This window comes from Carassius auratus, unplaced genomic scaffold (genome assembly GCF_003368295.1).
Source record: "Carassius auratus strain Wakin unplaced genomic scaffold, ASM336829v1 scaf_tig00215812, whole genome shotgun sequence".
Taxonomy (NCBI): domain Eukaryota; kingdom Metazoa; phylum Chordata; class Actinopteri; order Cypriniformes; family Cyprinidae; genus Carassius; species Carassius auratus.
In genome coordinates, this window is record NW_020528254.1 from 891 (window position 1) to 14,996 (window position 14,106).

Genomic DNA, 14,106 nt, shown 5'->3' on the forward strand with positions numbered 1-14,106 from the left:
TTGTTCTACAAGCCATTTGACTTGCATACGAGGGGCATCTGAAGCTAGACTCAAGATCAGCGCTCACGCTGACCTGATTCTGTCCTTGCTCTCACACACCTGCCCTACCTCATTTGCATATTCAAATTTACATCCGTAGATGCGGTGGTACACAGGAAAGAGATGCGGTGAGGGTTTTTGGGTTAGGCGAAAGAGAGATAATTAAAAAGGAATAACAGAAAACATAAGAAATAAAAAAGGCAGAGGATTCCTTCCACCCTTCTGCCTGACAGTTCTTCATCTTTACGCCGCCTTCACACTGGCAGTTGAAATCAGCTCCATAATACAGAATACTCCCCCAGTGGACGTCGTACTAACCGCTGAAAAGCTTCGGAAGCGAGGAGAACAAAAATGGCGGAGAGATTAGAACGACTGATATTGTCTGTATCTGAATGTGCATGTCAGGTCAGCTAAATGTGATATAGTAGTATATAGGGCTGCAACAACCCTGCACTCGAGCGAGAGAGACCGAGTGTGTCCGAGAGCGGGGGGCACGATATTTATTTATTCATTTTAATTGTATTAACTGCCCTTATAATGTTAGAAAATCATGAAAATAAAAAAATGACATGACAACTTATCGTTATAAAATCATTACTTATTTTATTAAAAGTTATGAATTCATGTTTGTTTATCAGTACCATAGCAACACCAACTTCCACTGGAATTGTCGGATAGGAACCGTCCGTAGCCTTTTGCAAGAGTTAAATTTTTTTGAACGCATCCGTATGACCAACGGACACGATTTTTTCCGCACTGCACTCGTTCGGACCCCGGTTCGTAGCCATTCGCATGCGGTCCTGCGAATCTCCATAGGAAATGAATGACTTCCGATCGTTTCGTAACCGGTTTGGTAGCTGATTTTTAAACTGCCAGTGTGAAGGCGGCGTTACATATGAGTCTCTAAGAAATTGTAAATATGCCAGCACTGAATGTATAAAACAACTTTAATCTATCACTGAATAACATTTGCTGTGAATGTGCTGGTGCATTGGTAAGTGATGGCTCACTTCTAGTTTTAAAATGGTGAAAGCAGCAAGCCCTCGGAAGGCACAAGGCCTCTTCAAAAGAAGGAGAGGACGGGCGGAGACCAAAAACAATAAAAACACAGTATGTAGTAATTTATCAAACTACAATTTGGCAATTTGGCATGCTTTTGAAACACATAGTATTACAAGAGACCAGTTCCACACATTGCACTGCATTTATATATAGTATACTTTTATAGAATATGTAATTCTATCAATGTTGTCTAGTTATCATCTTGGAAATTAATATGATAATTTGGCATCCAATTTGGCATAAAACGGGCTTAACTTTTTAAAAATAATCAGTCAAGGTGACACTAGAGGAAGTATGCAATAGAGTTGTCACATGACCTATGCTGTATGTTGTACTTATTGCTTGTTTGTTGCTTATTTATTTCAACAAGTGATTATCTCAGCAATAAATACATTTATTTAATCAAATTTTCTCCCACCCCAAAAAATATATAGGTTTTAATGTCTGGGCAAATATTCAGTTAGTGAGATATAACTTTTGGTTCATGTGTCATTCTTGAAATGGAAGAACATTTTGAGTGCAATGCATTTTGGGAGAGTATTCCGACCTTTGATGAATCTCTGTCATTTTTAAAAACTTCAGTTGTGCAATTATAGCACCCATAAGAGGAAAACACTGGGAACGGCTCTCTTGTAATTGTTAATACATCAATTAGACTTCTCAAACAAGAAGCTGCAAAAAGCTCACACAGTCAAGGAATCTAATCAGAGGCGTTCAAATACTTACTGTTCGGATTCTGTGTGTTTTTCATCGGGTTTTCTGCAGAACAGAGAAGAGGAGGGGAGTTGAAGATTAAGAGATGGAGAGGGAGAGAGAAGAGCGTATTCATATATAATACAAGAGATAACCATCATAGGTTTTTGGTCTAATGAAGGATGAAAATCACGAGTCTGTTAGAGACAAGACTAGAATTCCACCAAAGAGCTATTAGCAGCCAAAGTTCATAAGTTCACTCCTATTTTTGGCAGGCTTCAATGTTAAATCTGCCAAAGACTGGAACCTTTTGAACTTTGAGCTCTCTATGAACGCTCAGATGAGCAAACTCAAAAAAAAAAATCCCCAAATCTTTTTCAAGAATACTCAACCGCCCCCCTCGACTGATACTGTAGCAGCAAAAATCTATTAACAAGATCTGACACTGCAAGCTTCCTTTCTCCTAAATGCTCATCTTTGTTCTTTAATACAGCTGATGGGCTCTAATGAATGGCTATTGAAACCGGTCAATAGTAACCCAGTTCAAATGCTCTTAATCACTATTCTCCTCTTTGTGCCACCCGTGTTGAGACCCAAAAGCACAAGGATGTTTTGAATGAGATGTATGATGATGCGGGCCGCACTATGCTGTTAAATAGACATTAACGCTCCTCCACATGCACCATTCCTGAGTCGTCGTCCTCCCCCACAAAAAACATTTTTCACCAAATGGCCTCCTGTACTCCGCCCAACAGTTTGTAGATGGTAAGAAGAATAGGCCTGAAGAATAGCTCTGATGGACTGCTTATCCTTAGTTTATAGCATAATGGTCCATACAACTCACCCATAAACACTGATCAATTAAATAGCTATTCACTGAAAATCTTGACATCCACCTGCACATTTAAATCATTTTCTTTTGAGGCTCGTTTTATTCAGTTAACAAAGCCAGCATACAATCTTGAATTTAATTTCCTCATTGCAGTGGTTGACAGTTCACTCAGAAATTATTGAATGATATACAGGATGTACAACATTATGGACCACTTTAATGATGCATTAAAGGTACTTTTGCATTCTTTTTTGAGTCCAGGTTTGAAAGCTTTAGTTGCAATTCATTGTATTATGTTAATGGATTATTTAATTCACTGAGTGAAGTCTAGTTATTTTCTCAGAAATTTAATTCAACTTTGTGTAAAAAATCAAAAAACAAAGTTTAGGCAAATATTCAACTTTAGTTAAACTGGACACCATGGACATCTGGTTGACCACCCCTGGTGTCACCCCAAAATTTAATATGCTACTACTTAATTTTCTTGGTTTAATCATACTGTAAAGAACATTTATTGTAGCCTTGAACTCAAGGACATGAAGTGTCTGGTGTGCCACATCACACTTCATCTCGTCCGGTGTACCTTCCAGACTGTAACTCACTCTTACTCATGGCACACGTTAATTTTCTTACAGAATGAAAAACATTGCAGAGTAAAGAGGACATAGACAATTGTTATATCAACGTTAAATCTTTTTCTCCGACTGCTGGTTAATCAGATGATAGAAATAAGAGAAATAAGATCTGCTAGACTAGCATTTGTAGTTACAATAAGAATAGCTAATGTAGGGTATTGTGAAGTAATCAGCAATCAGGTTTTATTAATGCTTTTATATGCCAGGTTGGAGTTATACACAACATACATGGTGAACCGTATTCAGCTTTTTGTCCTCAGTCTTGGCTGTCATTCAGATTATACAGAGGAGCAGCCGACTGTCCTTCATCTTCCAAAACACATCTTTGATTAGATCTAGGCTCACGCTATAGGCAGATCTCTCATAAACCCTGACAGCCACGAAAGCTCAGGGGGGAAATTAGTCCAGGGGCAACGAAACACACACACACACGCAACAGCGTCAGCATACAATCCCTTTCTAACGTCAATGAAAACAAAGCCAAGACTTAGTGGGCACAGCATCAGTTTCAGCAGCAAAGGATGGCTGGACAAAACCACAGGGGAATGAAACGGTCACACAATCAAACGCAAAAAGGCAATTTTTCTTTTAAAAGGTGTAGAAGATTTCATATTTGTGCTAACAAAACACAATATCCATTAAGGAAAGACATCTTGTGACCCAAAAATTACAAAGGTACTGCAGATTTGACCGTCATGTCTTAATGAATCCATCTATCTTTAATGTCGCAAATTTCCAGAATAATTCGCCTTTCCTGTTTAGTTTTAATAAATGTCTTTATAGGTAATATCAGGTTTTAATTTTGCACTTATGAAATAACGTCATTTTTGTTGACTAAATTCGGAGTAAACTCCACTAAGATTGACAAAATACTGATTTAAAGATATTGACAAAAAACAACTTCAGTAGAATACAATAACACAATGAGAAACAGAATTCAATAAACAAAGGCATTTAATTATTACATTTCAGATAGAAATGGCAGTTACCGGTAGAGCTACTCACCGAAAACAATGAGGCGTATGTGTGTGTCAGTAGAGCCCAGTGGATTCTGGGCCGTGCAGCGGTACATGGAGCCATTGAGTTCTGCAGGCACTCGCTCTAACACCAGTTCCTTCCCATCTCTCTCAGCACTGTCGTCAAGCAATCTGCTGCCTACCCGCGTCCAGGTGAACAGAGGCTCAGGAAACACCTCATTCTGGAAGTAGTGTGTACGAGCGTGTTTAGTTCACAAGAATGTGTACATTAGGGGGAAAAGGATAAAAAAAAAAAAAAATCAGACTGAAGCCAAAGATACAGAAAGTGATGTACAATGTTTAGGTACTAAATCAGTTATTAACTTATATTTGATTTCGTTTTTTCAATTTATTGGATCATAAATTGTGCATGATTTATCCTACGGTAGGCTATAAAAATATTTGAAGAGTTTGGTTCCAATAAATCCACTGAATCAATATGAAAATTATTTTTTAATATTGAAACTGTTGAAATTGAAAATACCCAACATAGTAAGTTGACCCACATACGACAGCCTCTGAACTTGGTCAATACTAATTATATCATAATCAATACTAATATATAGACACTGGATTAAAAATACATTCATCAGTCATCATTTTCAAAATGAATTCAATGGCTCATCTTGTTAATGCTATAAAAGGCACGGTAAGTCATTAAGAAACATGTTATATTATTAATAATATAAACCCATTTTAAAATAAATCTTATAAATAAATAAAAATAAATAAATCGATACTCAATACCTTTCCGTTTTGGAGAAAGGACAGAAAATATCCAATACAATATTATATGGAGACAATTAAAGCATTTCTTTTTATAGACTTTTCCAGGAAGAGGAATATAAGGGGTTTGATGGTCTTTGGGGACAATGAAAAAAAAAAACACACCAAACACGTAGTCCACAAGAGGCAAAAGAATATCAAGTATTCTTATACGCTTATTTATCATGGTGTAGCATTGTCTGCAACTATGCCTGGAAGCCCACTAACACAATACATAATTTCATGTCTATTTAAAAAAGTACTTGCCTTATAATACTTGTGAAAGCTCAGTATAAGATCATCTGATTCTACACAAGAGGACATGTGTGATAAATCCCCCAAAAACTAAATGCCTGAGCCAAGGCTACATCCCGATTTATTGTAGATCCTGTTTCCGGGCATGGGAGAAGATATCTTTCCCCTGCCGATCAAACCAATCTACCCATGTTCTAGGTGTGATAAGTGACTGGCTGGCACAATCCATCTAACTTCACAAAATCATGTGGCTTGTCTGGGTGACCTCTGATAACGGCACATTGGAGAGTGTGGCTTGGCTGTGTGTAACTGGACTTCCACATTCACACCATGACAGCAGTGAAATGAGTTTGCACTTGCTGGTGGAATCAGGTCAGATCCAGATAAAAATATCCCCCATGGCACTCGCATGGTTAAAGTCATGAAATGACAGTAAGGCATCCTCTTGGAGAGCAGCGCTGTACTCTATACAAATACAAATGTTAAATTAGAAAGGAAAGAGACACCAATGTGACCCTATTTGTTGGTGTTTTAACTAGAGTCTGAGTAAACCAAAGGGGATATTGAGTCTGTTTTTTGGTATTGTTTGAATATCAGGGTAGTATTTGATTTTCTGTGCTAACATTTATCTTATCTACTTGTGAAACCCAAGGCCTTGGAGCAGCTAAGGATAAGGGAGACATTCTTCCAAACAAATCTCCATTGGCTTTAAAATCCTCTGAAATCTTTTGTTTAAATATTAAGATCCAAACTGGATTTATGTCCACCGTCAAGCCTGTTTATGGTGACCATTCCTCTATTATTTAAAGGTGTACTTCAAATAGGCAAAATGTGGGTGGAATAAACACACATATCTGCCAGACAAACTGCCCATGCACCAACCAACTCCCTTCTCTACTAAGGTAACTCAATTGTAGTGCTTTAGCAATCCAAAAACCCAAAATAATAGGGCATACTTAATGGAAAATCCATTTTTAGATGGTAGCTATGCTTTGAAACATGGGTTCTAGCTGGTCTGAATCAGACCAGGCCGGTTATTAGCTGGTCTAATCTGTCACTAATGAGTTTAGACAGAGATTGTTGCCAATCTAAATGGTCTACCAGCTTGTACCAGGTAATGACAAGTGCTAACCTGCAAATAACCAGTCTAAATTTGCAAATGACCAGTATCGACCAGCTAATGACCAGTTTAGGCCTAGCTAACAGCCTGTGTGAAGAACCCAGCTATACCTGGAATTTCCAGGAGGAATAAAACATAACTACTGTAAAATTATTTTACATTCATGTCACAAACAAAATAGCGTAAAGTAGAATCAGTGATGATAGCATATCGGGTCTAATTTCTTTCCACCTTAATGCCATTGGCTAGACACATCTCTGAGTCAGTCCTGTCACAAAGATTGGGCAGATCACCATTAAACTGTTCTGTGTTTATATGCTGGAGAAGATTTTTTTTTTTTTTTTTAGCTCTTGGCAGACGGTGATAGTTACACTGAGACAATCTTCTTGCTTCTCTAGGCCTGTGGAGCCGACGGACTATTGAAGCAAGTATAAATTTGCCGTAGTTGACAGTAAATCGCTCCTAGCTAGCTCTGTGCTCGCACCTGTTTTGCTAGCTAGTCTGACAAGAACAAACGAAAGCAGCAAAATCCCTGAAAGCTGCAGTGAAATACATCAACAAACAGCTGATTTGTTTTTTAATCAGACGCTCTTATGCCTTCTGGTGAGAATACCAAACAGAACACAAACACAAATAAGAAGAGTTTAGCATTAGCAAAGAGAAGCCTAATGTTAGCATAATAAATCAACTTGCCTTATTTCTGGGAATAGTTCTTGTTAAAGCATATAATTGATTAAAATTATCTTCTAGGTCAGTTTAAGTGTACTGTTTCTTAAGTTATACAAATTAGTATTTTTTTTTTTTTTTTTTACTTATCGTAACAGATATTTTTTTTCTTATTAAACACAAATGTAACAGTTCAGTCAGATTTTATGCTTAAAAAAAGACAAACACTATTTGCCAACAAGGAAAGAAAAATAAACTAGAAATTGTACATAGTTTCGAGGTTGTTTTTACATATTATTTAGATATTTTTATTGGAATTTTTTTTTTCTCCATGTTCTGAAACATCAGTTATTTCCTTTAACAGCTAACAGCATGCAAACCAGATGAACAGCTAAAATGGAACAAATATGACCCATGTTATCATTTAGCAATTTTATGGCAGTTTTTCATTTTAAGAGATTTATTAAATGCAACACCGCATTGTTTATTTATTTATGTATTTTTTCATTTGTTCTGTGTTCATGGAAATGACACTGAAATATAGAGTGCCAACAATAGAGAAATCAATCGGGGGGAAAATAATCGCAGCTTAAATGGTTTTTCATCCAAAGAGCATTTTTGCTGCTCAGTCTGAGTGTCTGTAGACCATTTACAAATGCAATTTGATTGAACTCTTATCTTATCTCACCCCCGATATACGTCTAGTACATCCTAATATCCTTGAGTGCTCAAGGTCTTTTTCTTTTCTTGTTCTTTTTTTTTTTTGAGTTGCAGCCCTAAGTGCTTTTCAATAGATCATTTTCAAAGTTTTTTTCTCATGACCTTTGAAGGACTTTGAAAACCCTCGATTTTGATTTCATAGCAACTTACATGATTGAATGGTTTGATTTTGTCAGATGCAGTGCACCCCGCCTTGGACAGGCTGAACCATTTGGATTGATAGCTCATGGATAGCAGTACCAGGTCAGAAGCTGACAGATACACGTGTTGTATTGCACACTCTGTAAGAATGGTCACTATAGCCGTATATCACACAGGCTTAACTGCACATGTGGGACAAACCTCCTCCTATCCAAAACTGAACTTGGCCCTGGTTTCATAACCCCCATGGACTTACCACCGGAGATCCTACCTGGAAACCTTGGACGGTGATGCGAACCGTATCCCCTACCTTTGCCCTGGCAGGTGTTATTGAAAGCTTGGGGCCTTTAGGAGCCGCTATGAAAGGAAACAAGAGAAAACACTGTCAGTTTTAAACATTAAAACTAGGAATGCACTAGAGCAGATACTGTGCTCCTGTATTCGTACTCATACTCATTAAAATTTTCAGATACCAAAAGCTGATACCACACAGCATGTGAACAGTGCTGCATCCAGACGAAGAGACAGACAACAGAACAACAGAGGTTTATGAAGGTCTATGAAGTACATGTATGTAATTAATTCACAGCCTGTGTGAAATGCGCTTGGCTATATGTGTCTCTGACATTCTGTACCAATGCAATTGGTACATGCACTGTGAATGTTTTTCACTTTGGAATCGCAACACAGTTCTGAAGTCAATGCAGGTTTCAGATTATAAAAAATTAGATTTATATTTCAGAAAATATGTTCATCGCTGTTGCATGATTTCTCTATAATGAGTGGTTCCCTATATTATTACAGAAAATATTTTTTTATTACAATACTGTGCTGCTGCAATGGAGATGCTCTTTTGTGCTATTAAATTAAAGATGAAATAACATTTAGCAATAAAATAAGCAGTAAAAGTAATACAAGCTTGTACAATACATTTAAATTGGCATAATTAAGTATGAAAATAACTGAAGGAAATATCTGTTTGCTAAATGAAACCAGCTTACATGATTCATATTCTTTTGGTTTCGAATCTGTTCCCAATACTTTTAAAAATGCAATGAAAATACAGGTATCAGTAAGAACCAAAAACAAAAGAAAGAGTACTGGACTCGTTCTTGAAAAAGTGGTCTCGGTGCATCCCTAATCAAAACAATACTAGTACACCAGCACAGTATTAACAGACCAAAGTCACGGCATTTGACTTGGAGGTCAACTTGGGGATTCTCAGTTTCCTTTATTGAAATTGCTGAGGAGTATTTATTTCCCAAGAGGGACAAGGACCTAAATTGGGTAGACATTCATTACTAAAGAAGAAACAGAGCGTGCAAGGCAAGCGGTGGAGGAAGTAAGATAAGAGAAACTTAGAGAACTAATTCCCTTGTCTTGTGTGGACCGAATCTCCCAGATGGGTTTAATTTGGTCTCAGAGAATGGCTGGGATGTGATGAAGGAAAGGAAGGTTAAAATATCATATTTTGACCTTCTCAGGCACTGGGGATTTCTCTTGTGTGCTCAGGGGAAAGATAAGAAAGTGATTTTGTACATGTCTAGAAAGTGAGACCATAAGTTCCTCAAGTGAAACTTCCTCTATTTAGCCGTATGAGCTAGGCGCTTTATAGCAGCGGAGTCTGGGTGTAAAAAAGCTGGTCCTGTGTGGTTCTGCATCGTCTACCATGATTACCAGGATCCAGGATTAACCCTGAGAACCATAAAATAAGTTTTGTGAGCCATATGTTTGCGGTAACACATAATTTCAAAGCAAAGCTTTGTAAATGTAGATTAGACTTGAAATTATTCAAAAATACATCCCACTATGGCCTTTCTTTCAAACCTTTCAAACGGCTAATGCTACGCTTTGGATCCTACAACACATAGAGATAATCCAGCTACTGAGAACTATGTGAAACAATGGCTAATCATGCTTTTACCCATCATTCAAGCCACAGAGTGTCCAGCAAAACTAATGAGGCATCAGGCCAGTCTTAGTCAGTTTAATGATTACCCCCTGGTGCCGCTTAATGGATTATGATTTCCGCTCTCACATTTTTTAATGGATCCTATGAATGTGTATTTCACACATAAATCAAGTTATAGCAGGACACTACACCACATACACAGAAATCCTCTTTTGCCAGCTTTCTTATTATGGAAATGATCAGGGATATTAGCGGTCAGGCTTTGCAGAGAGGAGAAAGAGATGTGAAATGCAATACATGAGAGATTAAGAGCTTGTCAAGGCATGAATCATGACTCAATGACTCCATCGATTTTCCTTAAGAAAACAGTTAAAAAACAAAAGGAGACCTTTGATAGTGCCTGTGTTCTGACAGAGCAATGGGCAATCAAAGGCTGACCCTGCCTTTTCCGTACCAAGTAGATGAATTAACGGATCAATACCGTGGATTGCCCAACCTAAGCCCTAACCACCGGAGCTGACAAAAAAATTCACTGAGCTGTGAAGTTTTTCTGTGGTGCCAGATAACTTTTCTGCCATAGCACCTTTTTGTAAGCATTTTGAACAGAATTAGCCTGAGAAAGACTAGCTTGCTGTTGAAGAAAGGTGATGGCCAGATGTCTGGGACCAGCTCCAGGAGGAGCATTTGGTGACCCATGTCATCGCCTGTGATTTTGGCTGCAAGTACTGTAACTGATGAGCCACAGAGCTGTTGACTTTTCATGCTTCACTAAGGGAGACAACTACAAAGTCTCAAACATTATAATACATAGTGTGAAAATTATAATGTGTTATTTTTAGTTGCTATACCAACAATGTCCACTAGGTACTATTCATGCTCCTTGTATGAATTGTAATGGACGACTGATTTGATTTTTTTTATTCAAACAGCAATAAAACATTCTAGATAGGTTGTAAATGATTTTTTAATCAAACATAGCTACTAGAGTGTTGTTACAGAAACTTCATACATGATCATGATCATATTATCACATCATATTATGATCATACATGAAATTGACATTCATTTAATTTTTTACTGAATACTTGCAACATCAATCATAGATATACAAATATACATATTCAATTTATTCTCAATTTTTTTTATAAAAACTAGAAAAGATGTTTTGTCTGAATTATTGGCAGCCAAAAAAATATAAGAAATATATACTTTCGTGATTGTATATGTATGTATCAGCTTTTTGTAACAAAAGGCAACTACTTTTTTTTTTTTGCTAAATTTTCTTGTCACAAATTAATGAATTACTGTCACTACATAATTTTAAATATAAAACAGTGGTCAAATATAAAAAATACAACCTCTAAGGTCTCCAATGATATATAGTTTGTCAAGATTAGTTTAGGTTTAGTATAGAATATTACGGTTTTAAATATGCAATGGCTTTGGGCCCACCGGTGGGCCAGTGACACTTAACAGTGTTATTACAAACCCGATTCCAAAAAAAGTTGGGACTGTACAAATTGTGAGTAAAAAAGGAATGGAATACTTTACAAATCTCATAAACATATATTTTATTCACAACAGAATATATGTTGAAAGTGAGAAATTTTAATTGGCATGCCAAATATTGGCTCATTTTGGTTTTCATTAGAGCTACACATTCCAAAAAAATTGGGACAGGTAGCAATAAGAGGCTGGAAAAATTAAATGTACATACTGTATAAGGAACAGCTGGAGGAACAATTCGCAAATTATTAGGTCAATTGGCAACATGATTGGGTATAAATAGAGCCTCTCAGAGTGGCAGTGTCTCTCAGAAGTCAAGATGGGCAGAGTATCACCAAATGCCCCAATGCTGTGGCGAAAAATAGTGGAGTAATATCAGAAAGGAGTTTCTCAGAGAAAAATTGCAAAGAGTTTGAAGTTCATCATCTACAGTGCATTATATCATCCAAAGATTCAGAGCATCTGGAACAATCTCTGTCAAGGCCGGAAAAGCATACTGGATGCCTGTGATCTTCGGGCCCTTAGACGGCACTACATCACATACAGGAATGCTACTGTAATGGAAATCACAACATGGGCCCAGAAATACTTCCAGAAAACACTGTCAGTGAACACAATCCACCGTGCCATTCACCGTTGCCGGCTAAATCTCTATAGGAGTTCAACTCTATAGAAGCCATATCTTAACATGATCCAGAAGTGCAGGCGTTTTCTCTGGTCCAAGGCTCATTTAAAATGGACTGTGGCAAAGTGGACAACTGTTCTGTGGTCAGAGGAATCAAAATTTGAAGTTCTTTTTGGAAAACTGGGACACCATTTCATCTGGACTAAAGAGGACAAGGACAACCAAAGTTGTAATCAGCGCTCAGTTCAGAAGCCTGCATCTCTAATGGTATGGGGTTGCATGAGTGCGTGTGGCATTGGTAGCTTACACATCTGGAAAGGCACCATCAATGCTGAAAGATATGTCCAAGTTCTACAACAACATATGCTTCCATCCAGATGTCGTCTCTTTCAGGGAAGACCTTGCATTTTCCAACATGACAATGCCAGACCACATACTGCATCAATTACAACATCATGGCTGCAAAGAGGAAGGATCCGGGTACTGAAATGGCCAGCCTGCAGTCCAGAACTTTCACCCATAGAAATAATTGGGGCATCAAGAGGAAGATGCGACAAAGAAGACCTAAGACAGGTGAGCAACTAGAAGCCTGTATTAGACAAGAATGGGACATCATTCTCTAATCTTGAGCAACTTGTCTGCTCATTCCCCAGACGTTTGCACACTTTTATAAAAAAGAGAGGGGATGCCACACAGTGGCAAACATGGCCTTTTCCCAACTTTTTGACCCTGGGCTTAATGTAATTTACCCAAATACAACTTGTTCCTGGATCACCATTCTTACACTGGTACCAAAATCTACCATTAGGTTTACTTATGCTTGCTAATACACATGTTCTTTCAGGACCAACAAAGGATGTATAAGTCCCTGGCTTTCCTTTCAAACTTGTTTGACCGAAACTTGCCAACTTTTCTTCTACTTCTTATGGTCCACCGAACCTCCAAGCCATTAATAACCCTGACAGAGAAATACGGTTGTTTGAATGCACACAGATTAATTCACACTCCCACACACAACCCACAACAAACATCTGCGTACTTATTATCAGTCTATTGGGTAGAGGAACTTGGCGTGCAGGCATAGATCATCTCTATCCTCTGGATGGGAGAATATAACTCATTCCCCTTCTGTGTTTTGCTGAATCAGTAGCACCTTCACCCATGCAAATCCTCACTGTTGAGCCTGGCTCAGCTTTAATTATGGAGAGGCACTGACTGAATCACTGCATATTTGGATATGACTAATAGACAGCCAAGTCAGGGCAACAAGCCCAGCCGTGATGCTCTGAGGTGAGGACAGCATTCAGAGAACACCGCCTCCACGGACCAACCGCATCCATTTAGAGTCTCACCTCATGAATATTCAGTGAATGTAATACAAATGTGAGTCACTGTCGAGATGTTTCTGTCTCATGTTAAAGATTTATGACTTGTAAATGCTCCTATGGCTAGTGATTAATTTTCTGACCTAGTGGATCACCTAGTGATTAATTTTCTGACCTAGTGGATCACCTAGTGATTAATTTTCTGACCTAGTGGATCACCTGTACTGGTGGTGTCATGATAGCAACTGGAATGAAACCTACTAGAGCAACTGCATACATACAATAATATATTCCAGTCTTATCTCCTAAAGTTATGGCTGCTGAAAAAATCAGCTTTGTCATTACATGAATAAATTACACACACACACACACATTTATAGGATTTAATTCTGACTTCAAAAATGGCTGTTTTGCACATGCTAAGCAAAGAACAAAGGAAACAAATACACCAATTGTCATGCATATGCAAGCATTTCTTCACATATGAGCTAACTGTTATCACTTGGGGCTGTGCCAAGCTCAAGCTAGGTTTGTTAATGTTTTTACATTTTAGTGCGATTCAATTAAAAACAACAACTGCACATTTTTGTTTTGTATTCTGTGAGAAAGAACAAAGAGAAGCCGAAATAGTGCTTGCTGTCTTCATTTCTTAAGTAACAGAGATGCTGTTAAATTAATGGATTGAAGGCCTTGTTAAAATATACAAGAGTTAGCAAGACTTCTCTAGGCCTGCACTCCAGCAAACTTACTTCTCTCACTACAGTGCAATCAATGATACAAAACCTTGCTTTCCT

The 14,106-nt window shown here is 37.8% G+C and overlaps 1 protein-coding gene across 2 annotated transcripts in view; it reads right to left on the reverse strand.

Annotated features, from left to right (window-relative positions):
- Positions 1 to 1,353: 1,353 nt before the first annotated feature.
- The window catches only part of LOC113095964 (immunoglobulin superfamily member 21-like), a 105,676-nt gene continuing 92,923 nt past the window's right edge, over positions 1,354 to 14,106 (reverse strand). Inside the window, exons 6-8 of one of the 2 annotated variants that reach the window (XM_026261333.1) lie at positions 8,201 to 8,301; positions 4,267 to 4,459; positions 1,354 to 1,860 (exon numbers count right to left, since the gene is read on the reverse strand). In XM_026261333.1, coding sequence (XP_026117118.1) covers positions 1,802 to 1,860; positions 4,267 to 4,459; positions 8,201 to 8,301 — 353 coding nt within the window. In that variant the 3' untranslated portion in view covers positions 1,354 to 1,801. The remainder of the gene's footprint in view (positions 1,861 to 4,266; positions 4,460 to 8,200; positions 8,302 to 14,106) is intronic. The other variant, XM_026261334.1, reaches the window with a different exon arrangement.